This window comes from Haliotis rubra, unplaced genomic scaffold, assembly GCF_003918875.1.
Source record: "Haliotis rubra isolate DU_JTF1 unplaced genomic scaffold, ASM391887v1 Scf27, whole genome shotgun sequence".
NCBI lineage: Eukaryota > Metazoa > Mollusca > Gastropoda > Lepetellida > Haliotidae > Haliotis > Haliotis rubra.
This window is the reverse complement of record NW_025766780.1, coordinates 3,017,899-3,042,371: the sequence shown is the minus strand read 5'-3', so window position 1 is coordinate 3,042,371 and position 24,473 is coordinate 3,017,899. Positions and strand designations below refer to the sequence as shown.

At 39.8% G+C, this 24,473-nt stretch overlaps 1 protein-coding gene across 5 annotated transcripts in view; it reads left to right on the top strand.

Annotated features, from left to right (window-relative positions):
- The first annotated feature begins 1,072 nt into the window (after positions 1–1,072).
- The window catches only part of LOC124280573, a 45,158-nt gene continuing 21,757 nt past the window's right edge, over positions 1,073–24,473 (top strand). Inside the window, exons 1-10 of one of the 5 annotated variants that reach the window (XM_046716544.1) lie at positions 1,073–1,216; positions 1,856–1,942; positions 3,077–3,149; positions 4,813–4,863; positions 5,068–5,169; positions 5,575–5,658; positions 6,415–6,471; positions 6,941–6,973; positions 7,321–7,441; positions 7,772–8,600. In XM_046716544.1, coding sequence (XP_046572500.1) covers positions 3,095–3,149; positions 4,813–4,863; positions 5,068–5,169; positions 5,575–5,658; positions 6,415–6,471; positions 6,941–6,973; positions 7,321–7,441; positions 7,772–8,486 — 1,218 coding nt within the window. In that variant the 5' untranslated portion in view covers positions 1,073–1,216; positions 1,856–1,942; positions 3,077–3,094 and the 3' untranslated portion in view covers positions 8,487–8,600. Of the gene's footprint in view, positions 1,217–1,323; positions 1,335–1,855; positions 1,943–3,044; positions 3,150–4,812; positions 4,864–5,067; positions 5,170–5,574; positions 5,659–6,414; positions 6,472–6,940; positions 6,974–7,320; positions 7,442–7,771; positions 8,601–24,473 lie in introns of those variants that run through there. The other 4 variants (XM_046716545.1, XM_046716537.1, XM_046716536.1 and 1 more) reach the window with 4 other exon arrangements.

Here is a 24,473-nt window from a genome sequence, read left to right as displayed (position 1 = left end):
AGAATGTCTGTTTGTGCTGATTCACATTGAGAATTATTTAAGACGTAATGGCGGGTGAGTATGAAGACCACGTGAGTGTCACTTCGAGACGTTGAGCGACTATTTTCATTTATGCGAACATTCATATCTGCATTGCCATGTAATAATAGCTCATAGGTTATATTCACATTGGTAACACTGCGTAAATTAGTCACCATTGCAGTTCTCTGTACAGTATATAATTGACACTCATATAGGCAATGATTTCACCTATATGTTGGTATGAGGCCAACATTTCACATAGTCCGATTCGATTGTCTATATTGTTTCACGAAAAAAAACTAATTTGTTCGTGACATCGTTAATATTCTATACTCTCGAGAAAAGAACCTATAAAATCTATATGCTGATTAGGTTAAAGGCGTTTGGCATTTATAAACTGAACCAGTTTCAGGCCATCTATCTCCAACATTGGCACTTGTGAAAACAGGAGGAGCCCATCTGAACATGGAAATGGGCCATGATGCTAATGGCTTCACTCATGTATCTATTCTTGCAGTTTATTGTGGTTAGGCTTTCATCTATGCATCAAATAACCCCATGATCACGATGCCTGACATAATGCAGATATCAATATTCATTAGTCGTCAGTGGTGATATGAGTCTAATATTTTTCCTTAATAGCAGGGGCGGTGGGGTAGGCGTGTGGTTCAAGCGTTCGCTCGTCATGCCGAAGACCCAGGTTCGATTCCCCACATGGATACAATGTATGAAGCCCATTTCAGATGTCCCCCGCCGTGATATTGCTGGAATATTGCTAAAAGCGGCGTAAAACTAAACTCACTCACTCAAGCGCTGTGTTTACATCGGTTCCCTGCGTAGAGCAAATCCGAGGAGAACACGTAGAGTTATCAGTCAGAAGGGATGGGTTACCAAGTACAATTTGATATGGTAAGTTACTCAATCTGCTTGTTTGGTATCACTACGGGAACGCTATTGATCGTATATCGGTGACGTCAGCAATGAGTCAATTATTCCACGTGACTAATTCCCCGAGAAAAAAGTACAAGAAGGAAACATTTCAAACATGGGTGTTGATAACGTGGGTTTTCCCGCCTCTTAATGCTACTTTTCGTATCTGTTTACAGCAGAGAGTCTATTTCATTTACTCGTCCACGGGGTGCGACTCACTTCCATGCTATATCATCTCTATTATCAGGATTCACATCAAGTACTAGTAAGTAGTTTCAGATGTACATAGATATAGGTAACGCCCTCAATTCAACGGACAGCAGATCCGCGATTCTTGATGTAAAGTAAATGATCTATGGAGTATACTTATCCATCAACATCATGTCCAGCAAAGACACTGCCCCACGACCGAGAATATAATATCATAATTCAATATTAGTACCTGCAAAATGAAATGGTCATTGTATAATAGGACACTGTATACAGCAGTATCATTTGTAATGACCGTGCATGACGACAGGTTTATTAATCGATCATACATGTTTTGGAGTTATAGACAGGCTATATTCTAATGGTGTATCGAAGAAAAAGACTTGTAGTCTGGTCTTCAACGCCTCGCTTCAAATGTCCGTGCCTTTATCTCAACCATCAAACATTTCCTTTATCAGTATATAGTTACGAAAATCTTGAAAGATAGAAAACGACATTCAGAGGTGCCCCGTTTCGAGATAATATATTCACCGTATTGATATGGGTGAGAAGAATAACATATTCCAGGTAAATGTAATGAGTCAACTGAAATTCCCCGAGAAAAGCAGTTCGTGCAAGTCAGCAATTCAAATACAGGTACAGGTCACCTGGGGTTTCCCGCTCATGTTATTATTATTTCTGTTTCTATTCACAGGAAAGCCTCGCAGTCATTCACGGTGACTGCCTGGCCGTGTGAAGAACGTCTCTGCTATATCATCTGTACAATCAAGTTTCAGATTAAGTAAGTAGTTTCAGACTTTTGTAGTGAATGTAAAGTAAAGGATCTGTACATTCACCCATCAACATCATGTCGAACAAAGACGTTGCTGCACGAGCGAGAATATATCATGCGATATAACTACGCGGCAAAATGAATTAGTTTGTAAAATAGGACACTGCACACAGCAGAAGACATGTGTACGTGGCGGTACATTGAAACAATGTAGCTACAACAGGTTTTAATAATAGATCATGCATGTGTTGGAGTCACACACAGGTTTTAGCATTACTACTGTAGTGTATCGAATGCGGACACAAAGTTCAGGCTTTTGTACACTGCTAAGTATGTGGGTAATCGATCCTTGCAGTCGGTGTGACAGCTCACGACATAACCACCAGGCTACATCACTTCAGGGAGAAAAGAAACAAATATCGTAATATCAGGACATGCGCAAACCCACACTACCCCTGTTTGTGAAACGTCTTTAGCCAAATGCAACACGCTCTATTTAATCTGTATTTGAGCCATAAAATTACAGCAAGCTGACATTCGGTATACAGACATTTTTCTCATATTCTTTGACACTTGGTTAAAACATCTGTTTTGTTTTTATTATAAAACTTTTGTAGTATTGCATAAGTTTCATGAATAAAACATTTAACAGAAATACTAGTATATAAATAAATAATAAAATAATAATAAAGTTAATATTTGTATAGCGCCTGTTCCAACATATTGCTCAAAGGCGCTTAGGCGAAGGCTATGTTGAACAAGTGGGTTTTTAGTTGTCGTTTAAACTGGTCGAGATTGACATGTTCTGAATGTGCCGAGGAAGACTGTTCCAGAGCCAGGGGCCGGCTTTGGAGAACGATCTATCTCCATAGTGTCTTTTCCTAGTCATAGGAACATCCAGTGCTCTTGATGGTCTTGACCTAAGATCTCTCTCTGGAGTGTAGGTTGATAGGAGTTCACTGATATACTCAGGAGCTAGACCATGCAGCGATTTGAAGTGTATGGAACTTTTCGCCTGTTATTGTTTACGCTTGCGTTTGAAAACGGGTGTAACGAGCAAGGCTCGTCAATATTCAGATTCACTTTTAATAGTATCTGATTTTTTCCCAAGGGTAAGTGCCTGTGGTATTTTCGTTGCTGTAGGTTGAAGGTTGAAACACAATGGCAAGCGGTGGAGACAGACAGAACAATGGGACAGACTCACAGTCAACAAATGGTATCGTATAAAAACATTTAGAACTTTTAAATCGAGTTTAAATTGGACCTTACTTTTAATCTAATTACAAAGATAATAATTAACATGTTTACTAAGAGCATTATTGACATGTTATTTCAAGAATTACATTCAGTTCTTTTAACGACGTTTGTAAATGTTTTTGCTGAACATATTTTGAGAAGACATCGTCATACAAAATCCGTATACGTGTTGCAGTCAGCTGATCTAGCTGCAGTTGTGTTAAGTTTCTAATATCCCTATTAAATTACTATTGCTTTACGTCACAGTCACTTATGGAGTATTGTGTCCGGTACAGGCAAAACAGTGTACAACGTATAGACTCAGATCCGTGCCATTGTGAGTGAGTCGGGGTAAGCTGAGCTTTGCGTAGCTTTGATAAATATTACAATAATGACAAGGTGGGAGTTGTATTTAGGGGGAGAAAGGATTCAACAACCAGATGCTCTTGTTCCACACTTTGGTATGTTTCAGGCACTGGTAAATATAAGCTACAAAACCATTAACTTTTTCCATTATCAACAGCAACAATATCAGGAGAAACCTCCACCAAAAGCTGTTTCCCTGGTATACCTCCGACTACCTCATGAAATATATGTGTTTATTTATCAGTATCAAACAGTGACGACACAAGGTGTTCGCGGAAATGTGTGCGTATCCTGCTCCGCTGATGGCACTCACCGCAATTAATTTCAACAGACCAATCCTGTTCAGAATTAACATTTTCGGAATCTCTTCTTTGAGTGTCATTTTAGATTCTTCTATTTCGTGAGTTCGATGTTTCAATACAGATTCGTGTCAAGCAGGTACAACGTTGCAAGAATATCGAAACGTTACAGTCACAAAAAGAAAAGAAGTTGTTCTTCATTAATATTCTCATGGCTTAATTAGTTTGAAGTATATTCAGGATCTCTTTATTTCATCGCCAACTTAGTTTGAGGTATATTCAAGGTCGTCTAATTAGACTGAAGCATATTCTGGATCTCCCTTTGTTATCGCCTAATACGTTTGAATTATATTAGGGATCTCTTTATTTAATCGCCTAATCAGTTTGAAGTATATTCGGGATCTCTTTATTTCATCGCCTAATCAGTTGGACGTATATTCGGGATCTCTTTATTTCATAGTACATAAGTCCCGAAACATTTAAAGTCAATCCCAACTTACCAGATTTTTTAAATGTAGTATTTCTGTGCTTTTAACTTATGGCTAAATTCGACTACAATCGCCAGCTGCTGAAGGGATGATATAAATCCGGCTAGGGTCCATGCAAGTGGCAAAAAGTAATGTAAGTCCCCATGGTTCCTAGTATGGTGATCTACCTTCAGTTGTTGGCGATCTATAGCCCGTGTTTTAGACTGTATTGACTTCTTTAATTGGAATGTTTTAGCTTTGCTCGCTAGTTTTATATTATATCTGTGATTTTCTAGTATTTGTACTGTCCATCGTCGACAGGTTTTAATCTTCAAATTGTTTTCGTCACGATATGGCTGAGATATTGCTAATGTGACGTTAAATATTAACTCACACTCACTCACTCGCCATCGTTCATCGCCTAATCAGTTTGAAGTATATTCGGGATGTCTCTGTTATATTGGTGAATTGTGAACGCCATTGCCTCATGTGTTTGATGTATGTGGCACAGGTGGTCCGTCGGGTATGGCAGAAATCGGCAAGCTCGTGTCTGCAGTACAAGGTTTGTATTGCTTAGTGACATTATTTCCTGCATTACATTATTTCCTAGACTCTTTAATAATATATGCACATGATTTACAACACATTTCTGTAATTATTGTTTGTCATTTACATTTCTTTCATTAATTTCTCTCCCATCAATGCGATTGTTACTGATCGTACTATAGATATTAGACATACTCCTAGTGCCTTCTTTCCAATTCAGCTTCGTCTGACACAACTATTGTGAGGATTGGCCAAGTACGTGGGAAAAATGTTGGCAGTACCGTCGCGTCTGTAATGGGAGGACGAACTACTTTATCAGAAGGTAAGCGCCCGCACAAGGTACTCCCTTGTATGTGTCGAGGGGTACAACAATATTTATCAACATTAATATATAGTATTCTATAGTATCGATGGCTGACATACACGGGCACACTCCCATACAATATCACAAAAATGGGTTGGTTGTGGCATGTTTTTCCAACTTCTAGCCGTCGTGACATATATCAATTCATTATAACAAACAATAAGTAAACCCTATCATGTGGCAGCAGATTAATCGTAGAGGACATGATGCATGCCGTAGTAGTATATAACTGAGGTCAACGGGGGTCAATTTAGGTGGATGTTCGTTCTGTAATAACACTGTTTACGGATTTAAACATCGCTTTAGTCATTTGTGACACGTACCATTATAAACAGTAACGTGATTGTTTCTTATTTCTTGTAGGTACTAAATACATTGAAGCAGCACAGATTGGCGGCACAACGGAAGGAGGTGGAATAGTGACTGCAGCAATAGACCACACTCTCGGTCAGTCACTGAGCGTAAACAACCAGAAACAACAGATGTACAATACACTTTATCTTACCTCACACATAAATGTCGCTTTCTGATTGGCTGAATGCTCTTCTATTATTTTCAATGAACCCCGCTTACAAGCGAGTAACATTTCAATGTACCCCGCTGTCAATGGCAACTCATTTGGTACTTCGTGGTAGTAATTCTTTATCTCGAATTACATTGAATCACGTATGATGTACGGATGAAAGGAGATAACTCTAAATCTGTTTTTCATGTCGGCAAAATCTAGCGATGGCTCCGAAAGGATTTGTACCCGTGTTTCAAACAATTCAAAGTTAACAAGGTGTTCGGTAAGATAAATACGTTGTTCACTGGTCCCTCGGGGTCCATGGGTTGATGTACCCTCGATGTTTATATATGTCCCCTCGCCCTTCGGGCTCAGGGAACATACACAAACATCGAGGGTACGTCAACCCATGCCCCCCTCGTGACCAGTGAACAACTTATAATGTACAATCGGGCATTACAATCATCCAAAATAATGATCTCTGCTATACTTGTCACGCTAATTAAATCTAGAAACTAGATAAAATGTGTGCATATGGTTTTACGCCGCTTTAGCAATATTCCAGCAATATCACGACGGGGGACTCCAGAAATTGCTTCACACATTGCATCCATGAGGGGAATCGAACCTGGGTCATCGGCATGACAAACGGACGCTTTAACCACTAGGCTTACTGCCCTGTAATGGTTTATTTTCAGTGATTCCACCTGCTGCTGCCGCTGATGAACGAGATGAACCATCCGGACGGGTTCAAGGTTGGTTCTGTTGCCACAGAATAACCTGCTCAGAACGGTAGTGGTGGATATAGGATAATGGATGAATTGCGGGTTGTGGGATTAATGACTGTTTAAAAGATATCTGTCATAATGACCATTCGAGATGTTACGAAAGTTTAAATAAACTCACACAGAAACGACACACACTGACATATATGTTACCTTTAACAACAAATTATACGTATTGTTGATTACATTTTGATGTGAGTTTCTCAATTTAGACAGTTTTTAACGAAATAAGGTGAAGTAACTATCACGTGGTTGGAAGCCCATGGGAGTATAGCGCAACATAATCTATAAATACGTATAATACTGGGTAAGTGAATTAAGGTTTTAAGCAAAACGTATAATACAAAATGCTATGATTTACGTTTTGCTATCATCTTAGTACTATGTGGATTCACAAACATCGATACGAACTACTAAATACATTGTTTTGTTCCATTAGGTTTGAAGCATACGGTTGATGAACTCACCTTTGGTAAGTAGATATAAACATTAAAAACCCTCGAAAACATATAAACATAAATACAGCAATTCAGGTAGAACCACATCACAGTTCTGATCAACGTATCAGATTTATACAGATGATGACAGCAACATTGACATCCGTGCTCCTACCGAGGTGACAATAATCCAGCTGCAGTTGAAAACATCTCCACTGAATTATAAATATTAAGGTTGTTTTCGTATAGAAATTTTAGGGCTGAGCGGTCATACACTGCAGACAGTAATCCTGGACACTTGACACAGAATCACGAAAAAAATCGAAATAATTAACTAAAGAGGTTATTTTGTTTGGTATGTACATTTGCATTCTATTTACAGGCAATGGAAAGACAGTTGCCCTGCTTTTATCTGGGGCCGGCACAGCCTCCGGCATAAAAGTATTTAAGGGAGATGTGGAACTGATGAAGACATTATTGACAAGTGAGAAGATTGGACTGAGGTACATGTTGCTGCTCTCGTTGTTGAATGACACATTTGTTAAAGTTATTTTCAAGAAAAATAAAAATAAAAGCTAAAGTATCAGCCATAGTATGATAAATTTCAAATCAATCATTATCAATAAGTTTTCAAAATTATTAATATTAAGAGTTATTAGCTTTTCCGGCGGATATTGCAGTGGAAATGTCAGTAGTTTTCATAAAACGTCATGGTCATTAAACGTCCCAATAGACATAGAAAATGCAATAGAAAATGGTGTGATGGACCATCAATTTAATGTGTTTTCTGTCTGAATGTACGTGGAGATACATGAATCATTCTATGTTTGCAGCAAGGACCTAGTGTTTTCAGTATGTCCAAATCCAGACTCTGGAACACAAACAACTAAGAAGCAAACAGAAAAGGCTATTGATGACCTCAAAAAGAAACTTGGAGACTCTACAGATAACAACTTCATTTTCTACTATTCTGGTCATTTCAGCAAAACACATCAGTTTAAGGTAGACACAAGGGGTGATCCATCTCAGAACTATTATAATGATGAAGATCTGGCCCGTATGCTGCTGACAATTCCTGCCAAGCATGTTCTGTTGATCCTGGACATGTGCTACAGTGGCAGTGCCAATGTCGGAGCGAAGGATGGGGATGGACTTTCAGAAACAGAGGATGTTGGAGTCGAGGAAATATTAGCTAAAGTTCCTCGCTTGTGGGAATTTATGACCAGCAGAAAAGGTGTTCAAGCGAAGGGTGACCCCGAGATGGTTGTCCAGTGGTCATCTTCACGTGCCGACCAGCCATCATCATATGATCAGCAGTCAAGCTACTTTACTCAAGCCATCGTAGACGTAGTCACTGCTCTGGATACGAATGACGCCGTTAAAAATGAGTTGGAACGTGGGCAAACACATGCTACTATCCTACAGGTGCACCGGCAAGTGGACAGACATCTCAGGGAACATAACAGATCCCAGCGACCAATTATCAAACCAGATCATGCTGATGCAGAATACTTCAGAAGCTTCCCTCGTTTTGCTAAAGTCAATTGAATGGATAAAAAAAGTCTTATGAACTGTAGCAAAGAAGATTAGATATCCTCCTTGTTGATATTTACAGATACTAACTGTAACTTAGTACTTTAAGCAACAACTCTTGCGTCTATATCTCTATAGTTTTGTTTTGTTTTTCACATCTTATCATATCATATCGCTTGCCTTCACGATTGCTTCGTGTTAGTTCAATGGCGAAGAAAATGTTTTTGCTAAATCAACAGACTTGTTTTAACATGACATAGACATGTTACTCTATTATGTTGATTGTGTAAGTTTTGTTAGGTTCTTTTCTTTATTGCTGGTTAAGATGTCACATTGGGTCCCGTCAGGGTTGTCTGTCGTCACAGCATTTACCGATGTGGGTAGTGCCTCCATTTGTAGAGATGATCTTTGAGAGCAGAATACTGGAATCTGGGTTTGAAAATACTCAGAGTCTGTTTGCTACTGATGTGAAAGTTGTACATATACTGTTGATGATTACCTTTCATCGCAACTTAAGGGACGAAAATGTAATGTTCCGGGATCTAGGAATTTTGTTGGCTCAAAATATTTTTTTTTAAATGGGCTAAATATACGAAGTTTCGAATATCTGTCACGTTATATGTTACTGGAAATTGTAAATATTACAAACTACCCAACCATGTCCACTATCTTAAACCTGTCAAGGGTCATACATTGACAATCAGCATCGGACTTAATCGATGACCAGTGTCTCTTAAGCAAGGTTGCAATACATTAGCTCACTTTGATCAATTCACGCACGTGCAAGTATACATTCGTGGCATACTCGCAACTGGTCATCCATTAGAGCCATCCATTACACAATTTATCATCAATGCTTCAATGCTTTTGACCCTTGGAGTATGTTGAAATTGTCATTCTATGTATGGTTTGTTCCAAAAATATTCACAGGTACTACTGTTTATAACAGATCACTTCCAATTCTGTTCAACGTATCAGATTTATACAGATGATGACAGCAACATTGACATCCGTGTCTCTACCGAGGTGACAATAATCCAGCTGCAGCTGGAAAACATCTCCACTGAATTATAAATATTGCCAGTTTTCGTATAGAAATTTTAGGCTGAGCGGTCATACACTGCAGACAGCAATCCTGACACTTGACACAGAATCACGAAAAATCGAAATAATTAACTAAAGAGGTTATTTTGTTTGGTATGTACATTTGCATTCTATTTATTGCGGGCAATGGAAAGACAGTTGCTCTGCTTTTTATCTAATGCCGCACAGCCTCCGGCATAAAAAGCATTTAAGGGAGATGTGGAACTGATGAAGACATATTGACAAGTGAGAAGATTGGACTGAGGTACATGTTGTTGCTCCTATGGTTGAATGACGCATTTGTTAAAGTTATTTTCAAGAAACATAAAAATATAAGCTTTCAAAGTATCAACCATAGTATGATAAATTTCAAATCAATCATTATCAATAAGTTTTCAAAGGTTATTAATATTAAGAGTTATTAGCTTTTCCGGCACGGATATTGCAGTGGAAATGTCAGTAGTTTTCATAAAACGTCATGGTCATTAAACGTCCCAATAGACATAGAAATGCAATAGAAAATGGTGTGATGGACCATCAATTTAATGTGTTTTCTGTCTGAATGTACGTGGAGATACATGAATCATTCTATATGTTTGCAGCAAGGACCTAGTGTTTTCAGTAATGTGGAAATCCAGACTCTGGAACACAAACAACTAAGAAGCAAACAGAAAAAGGCTATTGATGACCTCAAAAAGAAACTTGGAGACTCTACAGATAACAACTTCATTTTCTACTATTCTGGTCATTTCAGCAAAACACATCAGTTTAAGGTAGACACAAGGGGTGATCCATCTCAGAACTATTATAATGATGAAGATCTGGCCCGTATGCTGCTGACAATTCCTGCCAAGCATGTTCTGTTGATTCTGGACATGTGCTACAGTGGCATAGCCAATGTCGGAGCGAAGGGTGGAGATGGCCTTCCAGAAACAAAGGGTGTTGGAGACGAAAAAGAATTAGATGCAGTTCCTCGGTTGTGGGAATGTATGACCATCAGAAAAGGTCCTCAAGGAAAGGGTGACCCCAATAAGGTTGTCCAGTGGTCATCTTCACTTGCCGAGCAGCAATCATATAATCTGCAGTCAAGCTTCTTTACTAAAGCCATCGTAGATGTTGTAACTAGACTGAATACGAATAGCGAGGTTATGAAAGAGATAGACCCTGGGCAAACCCATGCTACTGTCCTACAGGTGCACGGGCAGGTAATCAAACATGTCTATGCTGCTCTCGAGAAATACAAAGTAGTGCAGCAACCAATTATCAAGCCCGATAATGCTGATACAGAATACTTCAAAAGCTTCCCTGGTTTTGCTAAAGTCAAATGAACGGATAAATAATCTAATGAACTTTAGCAAAACAGTTTAGAAATTTTCTCTTTCATTTTGACAGATACTTACTTTAACCATATACTGCTTAGTATGGCAACTTGTATGTCTATATCTCTATAGTTTTGTTTTTCCACATCTTATCATAAAAATGTTACTTGCTTTCACGTTTGATGAATTGTAAATAATACAAATTATCCAACCATGTTCCACTATCTTGAACCAAGGGTCACACATTGATAATCAGCATCGGACTTAATCGATGACCAGTATCCCTTAAGCCAGGGTGCAATACATTTAGCTCTATTTTAGGCTATGCCTGTAATTTCACATTGGTCAAATCACGCGCGTCCAACATACATTCGTGGCATACATGCAACTGGTCATCCTTCCACAGTTTATCATTAATGCTTCAGACACATTCTGACCCTTGGTGTATGTGGAACTTGTCATACTATATATGGTTTCTTTCTAAAATATTCACAGGTACTGCTGTTAATAACAGATCACTTCCATTTCTGTTCAATCTTACAACGCTGCTTGAATATGTATTATGACTATGTATACTGTATATGCCTATCTGTGTGACTGCCAGAAGGATAACAATATGGGCGAACAACTTCTTTATTATTGTACTGGAAGCGGCGTTTCGGTGTAGGTTGAGCGCTTTCGCTCTCACTGCAATAAAGAAGTTGTCCAGCAATATATTGTTATCCTTCCTTCCTTCTAAATGGTATCAACGTGTCTAATTTTTAAAACAGGTAAACAGTAGCAATTAGACGACCCGGGCATAGTCAGGGTTGAGTGACGTTGCTCGGTAGATGAAGTAGGCATGTGGACCAATCGTTTTCAAACTTAACAGGGGTGTTACTACAAAATAAAAACAAAGACATCTTTCATCGTATATATTTATTATTAATTATTTTACTGTACTTATTTGCATACACAACCAGAAATTATTGAGAAATTAAAGATTGTAAATTTAGTTAGTATTTTGTCAAGTCACCACGGGCAGCAATGCTGGCTTCAATGCGGCGGGGCATACTACTGATCAAAGTTACTGAGTTACAAAGTCGTGGTCCATACTGTCCCAATATCGGACCACCTGTTCTTTCATTTCAGCAATATTTGTCAGATTTTTCTTATTGACACTTTCCTTCATAAGTCCCCAAACATTTTCTATTGGATTTAGGTCAGGGCTATAGCTTGGCAAATCTAATAATGTCATATTTTGGGTCCGAAACCAGGCCTGTGAATGCTTTGAACGATGTTTTGGGTCGTTGTCCTGCTGTAAAATCCAAATATTTCCGTAGAACACGTGAGCAGATGGAAGTAAATGTCCCTCGAAAATATCTGTGTACTGCTCACTGTTCATATTGTGGACAAAGGGGTGCCTGTTCTACTTGAAATCACTTTAGCTGATCTGATGTCCTTGTTAAAATACTCTAAAATCAACTTCCTCTTCTCTAAATCATCCATACTGAGGATCACTGCTAGCTAGTAAACAAAGAGGGATAACTCTTCACAAACTAATGAAAAAGGATTAACGGGGTTGTCTCTCTTGAATGAAACCAAGCACTTGATAGCTGGTCAAGGTTGTTTATACTAGAAATCCAATTAAACATATTCCTAAAATTCTCAATAATTTCTGGTCATACTATATATCTCACACATATATAACATTCACAAATATATAGAAATATATTTTATCATATATTTGTACTTATATTATAGTTAGTTGCACAAACATCTGCAACTTATCACCACACACACATATATAAAAAGCATATATATCAGTATTCTAAAATATACATAAATATATGTTATCATATACTGACTACATAGATGTCCGCATTCATTGTGTCGAAGTGGGGGGTCTTCCGCCATGAAGGTTAGGGACGAAAGACAACTTAACTATTGCATTCGCCATAATTAATCAAAGTACTGGTCAAGTCAAGACACATGGTTTCTATACTGAACGTAGTCTGTTAGGAATTGCCTAAACATCTCTCATATGGCAAACAAGTACTCTACACTCTAAATTCTATTTATGTTCATCTATACTCCCACTAGCCTCTCCATGTATTTAGTTACTTAATTAACTTGCATTTCCTGATTAGAAAAATAACTTTCATTAATCTTATTACTAAGTGTTTGAAAATAAGCTCACTGCTGTTAATCTCTTTATTGTCAGATCACTTGGACATATCTTAATTGATAAACCCCTTTAATTAATATAATCTCATTAGTAAGCATCTTGAGACCCCCAAGATCTCCAATAGCCTCTCCCTAACAGATTTTACGGGTCAGTGACTCCACGGCTCACACTGACCCATGGAGAAATCACTCATGGGTGGTTAGACAATCCAGGTATTGTCAGGGCTTAAAAATTAGACGAACCAGGTTGTAATCCTCTAAATGCCTGTCAAAGAAGCTGTGTGACTGCCCACTCGGGTAATGTATAGGAGTGTGTCGGAGATGCTCCATTCAATAATGATTACTAATTCCATAATTAGTTTGTGTATCTTTAAACCTATCGTGACTAATGTATCTTTTGCAATTCTTTTAGAGCTTTGCTTTTCCTGGTATATATGTACTTCCATAAATGACTGTAACGTGCTAAAACTTTTATTCCAGAGAAGATTATATCGCGTTTATTCGGTGGCTGGTTAATAAACTCATCATTTATTCACCGATGTCTTATGTTGTTGTGTTTGTTGGTAATGGTACCATTGCCAAGCGAGGTTATTTAGGAGATAATCCTATTGTGTTTACATTTTGGAAGTGATTATAGTTGGTTGAACGCTGCTAAATTTTTCATTTAAAACCTCACGCTAACGTAAACTCAGTAGGATTATCTCCATTCTACCATGACATGTTTGTTTATTTCATTCAAGTCAAAGGCCACAGGCCCATAGGACGTACATTAACGGCATGTACACATATTTGCTATACATCAATATATAAAACGATGGATAAATTTCACAAGGTACTACAGTAATACACAATGCACGATAATAACATTATTGGTGTTCCGATGGGTAAAGTTTACCATGACATATGCACAATGAATAAAACGCGTTTGAAATATGCACTCATTACACTTGCGTAGTGTTTTGACACTACGCGCAGTGAACCGGCTCTCAGAAGTGGTTATTGAAATTTTTTCACTTCGAATTTTTTAGTAGCAGCCAATCAAAAACGAACATACTTAAATGTCATTGTAGAATTATGTTGTAATTACTTATTGTGTTGTTAACATATAGCAGCACTCTACGCCGCCCAGATATTTGACATTTGATCGTAAAATATGTTAAATGCAGCTATCTGCTTGGAAGTCATTCCGGAATATGCTGGAGTTGTGTCGTTTATGTGCTGGGCATGGACGTGGATGTCCGCTGTATAAGTATGTTGTATACTATTCAGTTCTTGATTATTGTCGCCCCTTTACATATTCGCGGCATTAACGTCGTCCCAGTTGGTCGAATCCGCTTCCCGACGTCCAAGTTGGTTGGATCCGCCTTCCGACGTCCTGGCAGGATGGATCTCCCTCCCGACGTCCTGGCAGGATGGATCTCCCTCCCGACGTCCTGGCAGGATGGATCTCCCTCCCGACGTCCGGATTGGTTGGATTTGCTACCCAACGTCTTGGCTGGGTGAATCCGCCTCCCGACGTTCTGGTTGGTTGAATCCGCCTCCCGGCGTCCTGGTTGGTTGGATCCTCCTTCCAGACGTCGAGGACCACTTATGTTGCGATCATGGAACTATATCTGATCTGAGTCTCAACAAGGCTTGGATACATGGAGACAGGGCGGGGAAATATACACGTGATTAGAAAGGGGAAACACATAAATACCAAGTGTCTTGTATTGTCAGCTGCTTTATTGAACGCGAAGACAAATACATGTAATTTAAACTCGTGAAAACATGCAATCTTGGAGAATGGGGAACTCCGGCAAACAGCAGTACTAATTCTCTTGTCAGCGATGTCCATGTCATAATCATCTTATCGTGTTATGCTCAAAATATGAATATTTATAAGAACATATGATCAAGTTACATTCTAACGTAAATTTCAGATCTGAATGTCATATATATAATTTTGTAATCTTGAAGACGGGGAATCTCTATCTGAATGGCATATTTGTAATTATGCAACGATGTTTCCTGTTAACTTAGATTAACAAAAGGGTCGCTTATAGTAATATATATCACCCCCTCATGTTTCATCTATAGTGTAGGTAGAGCAGCAGTCAGTTTGGTATGTATTCCCCTAAACGCAAGTAGGACAGAGCGTTATGGCACATATACTAGAGAGAGGCAAGTCATCTACACTTGTACTAGTAGATCAATATATAAAAACAGACCGCATCAATATACTCATTTTACAATACAACAATCTAATGAAACTAGGTTTAACCGACATTGTCAAGGGTATCAAATGCAAACGTTTAGTTTTAAGTTTTCGGATGATGAAACGTGTTGGATTCATGATCAAATCACATCTTCATGTTATTCTACTGCTCCCTGATCCAGATAGGTGTCGAGGACATGGTGCCACGTTCCAGTTCTAAAGCTTTCTTGTACATCTTCAGCCTGTAAAATGAGAGTAACTGCATAATAACACTTCCAGCTTAATTCCTGATCGCTTCACACATATACAGTCGGACCAGCTTAACACAGGAGGACGGGTGACCTATTCAGGATAAAGCAGGATAAATAACCCTGCTCCCCTCAGGCATTAACCCTGCTTCCCTCAGGCATGCCTAAGGAGCGGCGAGGTAGCCTAGTCGTTAAAGCCTTCTGCACCTCACGGCGAAGATCCGTGTTCGATTCCCACATGGGTACAATGTATGAAGCCCACTTCTGGTGTTCCCTGCAGAGATATTGCTGAATATTGCTAAAGTCGGCGTAAAACTAAACTCACTCACTCACACTCAGACATGCCTAAATCCTTTTCATCACAGATTTGAAAACACGATTCGCTTCAATAGTTTCAGGTTTGCAAGCACAATAATTCCTACTTGTAGGCTTCCACAAAGCGGTAAAAATGTGAAACCATATCATGTCAAACTTACCGTTGCTGACAAGCCAGATATAACTAAAGCTGACCGCATTGCATATCAAAGCAGACGAGTGTACTCACCGTACGATGTACAGGATCCAGCCAGAACAATTATCAGTACGGCCATACCCTAACGCCTGTTCTCCCAATGCAGTACGCTCGAGAGGCCAGATTACTTTGCGTTATCACAACGTTCAACCTCTACTGAAAACCAAGCAACTTAATATTGAGGTGCAACCGATCATTTGGTATTATGAGTCTGGGTGGAGGGTGGTCTTGTGGGATTTGGTGAGTGTTTTATTTTCATTTGGCAAGGTGTGGTCTTCATAAACAAAAAAATTGGCCCACAACATTCATGAGCTGCATTCTTCAAACAAAATCCCAGCCTCCTCCCTAAGTACCATATGAAGTTGTTTGATGATTGTTTGTTGTTTAACGCCGCACAGCCAGATTCCAGCGAGATGGTGGCTACCAGTACCAGACAATCCTGGTGATCAAGAACATGCGCATCTATCTGCCACAAGAAGGATACGATGGACAAGTATCCGCCAGGTTAGCGAGACTTGCATTTCCTGATTAGAAAAATAACTTTCATTAATCTTATTACTAAGTGTTTGAAAATAAGCTTACTGCTGTTAATCTCTTTATTGTCAGATCACTTGGACATATCTTCAATTGATAAACCCCTTTAATTAATATAATCTCATTAGTGGTAAGCATCTTGAGACCCCCAAGATCTCCAATAGCCTCTCCTAACAGATTTTTGCAGGGTCAGTGACTCCACGGCTCACACTGACCCATGGAGAGAAATCACTCATGGGTGGTTAGACAATCCAGGTATTGTCAGGGCTTAAAAATTAGACGAACCAGGTTGTAATCCTCTAAATGCCTGTCAAAGCTGTGTGACTGCCCACTCGGGTAATGTATAGGAGTGTGTCGGAGATGCTCCATTCAATAATGATTACTAATTCCATAATTAGTTTTGTGTATCTTTAAACCTATCGTGACTAATGTATCTTTACTTGCAATTCTTTTTAGAGCTTTGCTTTTCCTGGTATATATGTACTTCCATAAATGACTGTAACGTGCTAAAACTTTTTATTCCAGAGAAGATTATATCGCGTTTTATTCGGTGGCTGGTTAATAAACTCATCATTTATTCACCGATGTCTTATGTTGTTATTTGTGTTTGTTGGTAATGGTACCATTACCAAGCGAGTTATTTAGGAGATAATCCTATTGTGTTTACATTTTGGAAGTGATTATAGTTGGTTGAACGCTGCTAAATTTTTCATTTAAAACCTCACGCTAACGTAAACTCAGTAGGATTATCTCCATTCTACCATGACATGTTTGTTTATTTCATTTCAAGTCCAAGGCCACAGGCCCATAGGACGTACATTAACGGCATGTACACATATTTGCTATACATCAATATATAAAACGATGGATAAATTTCACAAGATTACTACAGTAATACACAATGCACGATAATAACATTATTGAATTGTTCCGATGGGTAAAAGTTTACCATGACATATGCACAATGAATAAAACGCGTTTGAAATATGCACTCATTACACTTGCGTAGTGTTTTGACACTACGCGCAGTGAACCGGCTCTCAGAAGTGGTTATTGAAATTTTTTCACTTCGAATTTTTTAGTAGCAGCCAATCAAAAACGAACATACTTAAATGTCATTGTAGAATTATGTTGTAATTACTTATTGTGTTGTTAACATATAGCAGCACTCTACGCCGCCCAGATATTTGACATTTGATCAAAATATGTTAAATGCAGCGGTATCTGCTTGGAAGTCATTCCGAATATGCTGGAGTTGTGGTGTTTATGTGCAGGCATGGACGTGGATGTCTGCTGTAAGTATGTTGTATACTATTCAGTTCTTGATTATTGTCGCCCTTTACATATTCGCGGCATTAACGTCGTCCCAGTTGGTCGAATCCGCTTCCCGACGTCCAAGTTGGTTGGATCCGCCTTCCGACGTCCTGGCAGGATGGATCTCCCTCCCGACGTCCTGGCAGGATGGATCTCCCTCCCGACGTCCTGGCAGGATGGATCTCCCTCCCGACGTCCGGATTGGTTGGATTTGCTACCCAACGTCTTGGCTGGGTGAATCCGCCTCCCGACGTTCTGGTTGGCCTTGAATCCGCAGGTTGGATCTCCCTCCAGCGTCCTGGTTAGTTGGATCCTCCTTCCAGACGTCGAGGACCACTTATGTTGCGATCATGGAACTATATCTGATCTGAGTCTCAACAAGGCTTGGATACATGGAGACAGGGCGGGGAAATATACACGTGATTAAAAAGGGGAAACACATAAATACCAAGTGTCTTGTATTGTCAGCTGCTTTATTGAACGCGAAGACAAATACATGTAATTTAAACTCGTGAAAACATGCAATCTTGGAGAATGGGGAACTCCGGCAAACAGCAGTACTAATTCTCTTGTCAGCGATGTCCATGTCATAATCATCTTATCGTGTTATGCTCAAAATATGAATATTTATAAGAACATATGATCAAGTTACATTCTAACGTAAATTTCAGATCTGAATGTCATATATATAATTTTGTAATCTTGAAGACGGGGAATCTCTATCTGAATGGCATATTTGTAATTATGCAACGATGTTTCCTGTTAACTTAGATTAACAAAAGGGTCGCTTATAGTAATATATATCACCCCTCATGTTTCATCTATAGTGTAGGTAGAGCAGCAGTCAGTTTGGTATGCATTCCCCTAAACGCCAAGTAGGACAGAGCGTTATGGCACATATACTAGAGAGGCAAGTCATCTACACTTGTACTAGTAGATCAATATATAAAAACAGACCGCATCAATATACTATTTTACAATACAACAATCTAATGAAAACTAGGTTAAATCGACATTGTCAAGGGTATCAAATGCAAACGTTTAGTTTTAAGTTTTCGGATGATGAAACGTGTTGGATTCATGATCAAATCACATCTTCATGTTATTCTACTGCTCCCTGATCCAGATAGGTGTCGAGGACATGGTGCCACGTTCCAGTTCTAAAGCTTTCTTGTACATCTTCAGCCTGTAAAATGAGAGTAACTGCATAATAATAACACTTCCAGCTTAATTTCGATCGCTTCACACATATACAGTCGGACCAGCTTAACACAGGGAGGACGGGTGACCTATTCAGGATAAAGCAGGATAAATAACCCTGCTTCCCTCAGGCATTAACCCTGCTTCCCTCAGGCATGCCTAAGGAGCGGCGAGGTAGCCTAGTCGTTAAAGCCTTCGCTCCTCACGGCGAAGATCCGTGTTCGATTCCCCACATGGGTACAATGTATGAAGCCCACTTCTGGTGTTCCCCGCAGAGATATTGCTGGAATATTGCTAAAGTCGGCGTAAAACTAAACTCACTCACTCACACTCAGACATGCCTAAATCCTTTTCATCACAGATTTGAAAACACGATTCGCTTCAATAAAGTTTCAGGTTTGCAAGCACAATACCCTACTTGTAGGCTTCACAAAGCGGTAAAAAATGTGTGAAACTATATCATGTCAAACTTACCGTTAAGCTGACAAGCCAGATATAACTAAAGGACTGCATTGCATATCAAAGTAGACGAGTGTACTCACCGTACGATGTACAGGGATCCAGCCAGAACAATTATCAGTACGGCCACTCCTAACGCTGCTCCCAATGCAGTACGCTGAGAGGCCAGATTACTTGCGTTATCACAACGTTCAACCTCTACTGAAAAACCAAGCAACTTAATATTGAGGTGCAACCGATCATTTGGTATTATGAGTCTGGGTGGAGTGGGGTGGTTTGTGGGATTTGGTGAGTGTTTTGTTTTCATTTGGCAAGGTGTGGTTCATAAACAAAAATTGGCTCACAACATTCATGAGCTGCATTCTTCAAAACAAAATCCCAGCCCCTCCCTAAGTACCAGCAGAAGTTGTTTGATGTGATTGTTTGTTGTTTAACGCCGCACAGCTAGATTCCAGCGAGATGGTGGCTACCAGTACCAGACAATCCTGTGATCAAGAACATGCGCATCTATCTACACAAGAAGGATACGATGACAAGTATCCGCCAGGTTAGTGAGACTGGCATGTCTACAGACAGATACCTTAGTAACACTGAAAGGTGTACCAACAATATGCAGCTGAGAATGAAGTCGTACATACAGCTACAATGTATTGGAAGAGTGAAACGTAACCCAATAATAGTTCTGTAAACTGGCTCTCTAGATGCAAGTGTTTTCGATGAACCTGATGTTTGTGAATACGTCGACATTGGTGAAACTGGAGCACATCTGGTTCCGCAGGTGAACGGAAGAAGGTGACCGCAACATTTCCTTGAAAACATACACTGGGGACCTATTTGATCATCAAATATCCACGTCTTTAGTCTAATTACTAAACTGCTGCAGCACTATCTAAACATGCTCATTATAAGTGTGCCAATTCTACTAATTGCAAACTCAGTCATGGTTACTTCAAACGTACATTACTAGCACTGAACTTCATGCTCTCACCTTGGCAGAGGGGTGCCTTGTAATTATTAACACACCCATCAGCGCAAACTCCGTTGATTTTGTTACAGAACTGGTAATCTTTGCAGTGACAACATCGTGATGTGCAGATGGATCCATACATTCCGTCCACACATTCATCTGAAATAATGATGAGTTCGATATAGTCCTACAACAATGAAATATAACATATCAGCATGGCATATGCAGGAATTATCTCTAATTGAATCCACTGAATCTATTAATTATCTGGTCACAATTTGTGATTCCAGATTTATATCCTTCATCTCATTTTTTTTTTATCCTGCTCAGATGGGTATCAAGCGACATACACCGGACATCAGCTTCCCACCGCCCGTGACGTACAAATTAGTGAATATTTATAAGGTAACCTAGTTGGGAGAACGTTTGTCATATCTAATGTTCGGGGTGCAGTTAGAAGATGGAGAAAATAGGTGTTAAATACCTATTTCTGGGTACCCCGTCTGTATATTGATGGCATACTGCTATCAGCAGAAAGCAGCCAAAACGAGCGTTATTCTCTCCTTCCACGATGGTGTTTCTGGTTCGTTAGAGTATTCTCGTGTAATGGGTTTTGGACACTTATTAACAACTGTCCTTGTCTCGGTTATCCCATGAAAACATACTAACAGAAAAAGATAACGATATCCTGAACAGAAGCCATTATTCATAAGTTTCAATTCAATGTCTGTGTGACGCAACACCCCAAGTTACAGCCCGGGTGAGCCCTGCCATCTGACGACATATTTAATAGTTTTGACAAAATCAAAAATAATCTTACAAAACTTGTTACAGGTATTGTGAGGTAGTCGATCCTCAGAACACAACACACACCTTTTGAATTCCATATATGTATATAAGCCACACAGAATGTTCAACACACAAAGGTTAATAGCAGTAACAACTATCTCAGACATAAACAGGTATATACTATCTATCCTAATGTGGTTGCTTCAAAAATACTTTAGAGGTATGTTCGAAAACCAATTTACAATTATGTTTAAATGGATCATTTCGCCATTCTATTCATACAGTGTATATTCCTGGTGTTCCGGGTCCAGCCATTGCTGAGTGCATGGTTAAACAAATAACCAATCAGCCAAATCCTATCCCAGACAGTATTGTACTAGATAAAGACACTATGTGGAGGTTGACCTCTACAAGCAACCGTCTCACAAGATCATCACCAACACAATATGGCTCCTCAAATCCAGGGTTGCATCCGTCTTCACAGATCGCACTGACTTTGTTGCAGGGAAGGTTGGACTTGCACTGGCCGCACTTATATTGGCATTGGTTGCCAAAGAGACCGTCATCGCATGCTAAACAGAATACATGTATAACAATTTACTATCAGTTCAGTGTCATACACACACGTACCCTGTGATAATACACGTCTTGTAAGAATTGTATTAGAGAATAGAAAAAGGGTCTACAATAAGAAGTAACGTGTATTCCATTATCTTGAGCAAACTCTGGCTCCCGAATTCTATTTGTAGGATCTTCCATATCCATGACACTTTGTCTGAGGTATATGGCCAATGACGTGCTCATCCTAAGATAGCAGGTTTCATCTGAAACGTTGCTTCTAATGTCACTAATGACGTGTTGGAAGTTGGATATCAGATGGCCGCTGTGACCTAGCGTGTGTATTTCCGACCATAGAACAAAACAACAAAACATTTGCTCCCCACACTCACGTGTCTGGCAGGTGGAACCAGAGAATCACACGTACTCGGGCAGCGACCTGTGATCTTGTCACACACGTCTGCACAATGGCACTGTTTGTCGCAATTGTCCCCAAACCAACCATCACTGCAAACTGGAGATGACCATAGTTACCTACTACCGTTCTAAGTGATCTCTTTGCACGAAACGTTATTGTTACGTTGGGTGGGAGACTTTGAATTCAAACGAAATCTTCTTTTATGTCACCCATCAAAATGACGTTTTATTAAACAAGAGCCAAGGTTATTTTTACTCGATCCAAGGCAGTCCATAATACATCAACTTGTCATTTAACCGTAAATGCCATATTCCAGTGACGTAACAGTCAAACCCACCAAGCGGTGACATACCTAGACACAGACGTTACCTCGAAAGTAATCTATATATGCACGTTTTGGACTGGTGTATGGTTTTCTGGGTAAGGCTGCATCAACACATACCAAATATCTCCACCTCACATAGGGTGAGATACTCCCGTGGTGTACGAATAGTGACGGTGTTTCCAGTCAGTGGACGTCGACATGTCACATTCGCTATAGGGGGAGGTTCTCTAGTTGCCGGCCAGCTGTAGCAGATCTGGTCGCCGACGAATATCTTCATGCCGTTATTGCGTCCTCTCCCTGTTACAGAGGATATCATCAGATCAGCGTGAAGTTATACGAATCAGGAATTACACGTGTGCTTGTTTTGATGTTCTCGTGAGTCAACAGTGCCACAGAGAATGTCACGCTCATGTATACTCAATATTCGATTTGAATCACAAAGGTTAACCGCAGTAACAACAAATAAATGTTATTTTATACAAGATATATAGTATATACTATTATATCCACACAAAGAAAAGAGATACACATTTAAGAGGCACCATTTTAAAACATTTGGTTTTGACGATATATTGCAAGCATCTGTTACTGCTTGGAAAATGCGTCTTTTGTGTGAATAATGTTTTCAATAGAAATGGGATCATGGGACCTTGTATAGTGGTACTTGTCTTCCCGTATTCCTCATCTGCTAAAGGATAACAGTGTCATGCCTTAACATGACCATACGAATGGTACCGTATGCTGCTGAATATCACGGTCGATTCATTACAAGCGTTACTCTCTCTTGTATTGGGAGATGTGTGGCCAGCAACCATTAGACATTCCATAAAAAAGCTATGTATATTAGACATTTGAATAATCTGCCTGTATGAATAATGTCAACGTCTCAGGTCAGGTCTACTTGTACTTCTAGCTATTATGATGAACTCATCGTGTGATTACGATTCATAGAGTAAGAAGAATAAAGCCAATCAGCATTTCTTGTACGAAAGTCTTAGCATGCAATTGTCAACGTGTGGTATATGGTCGCCTGGGGAATTAGCTCATGTTTAAAATGAAGTGTATGTACAATACGTTGACAAGACGTAGGAATACGTTGAGTTCAAACTTCTTTAGTTACATGACAAAAAATATACAAGGCATAAAGGTAGGGTGAGCGGAGTACCTGCTCAACCCCAGGGCGTTTCCTACGAGTGGCATTATCCTGCTCGCGGTCGTCCTTACACAGCCGTCGGTATACCGGACTCGAACTCTCTCACAATCTATATGTGAGCATACTAAGTATATATATATATACAGTTTTTGACAACAATGGACAGGTGATGACTCAACAACGGACAGATAGAAAAACAATAGCACTTCCTTGACCAGTTGATGTGATGGCAGACACGGCCAAGGAAGAGGTTGTACACCGCCGTTCCCATGCTTTTGACCCAAGCCGACCAGCGAGCTCACGGCTGCAGCACTCACTGCCACGTGTGCGACGGCCTGCTGAACGGCGATTCGGTAAGAGATCACTGTCACATCGCCGGGGAGTACAGAGGCGCTGCTCACAGCGCGTGCAACCTCAAGCTCAGAATCAACCCCAAAACAATCAACATCCACGTGGTCTTCGACAACTTGAGAGGGTACAACTCTCACTTGATCATGCAGGCCATCGCGAGGGTCGACGGCAACCTGACGTGCATCCCCAGCAACATGGAGAGATACATCTCCTCCCTGAACGGCCTGAGGTTCATAGACTAAGTTCAGTTCCTACTGTCGTGTCTTGATAGTTGGTCAACGATACCTTCCCCATCACCGATCGCTACACCGACGCCGAGACTCAACCCCTGCTGATGAGGAAGGGTGTTTACCCCTACGAGTACATGAACAGCTGGGCCAAGTTTGCCGAGACCCGACTACCCCCATCAG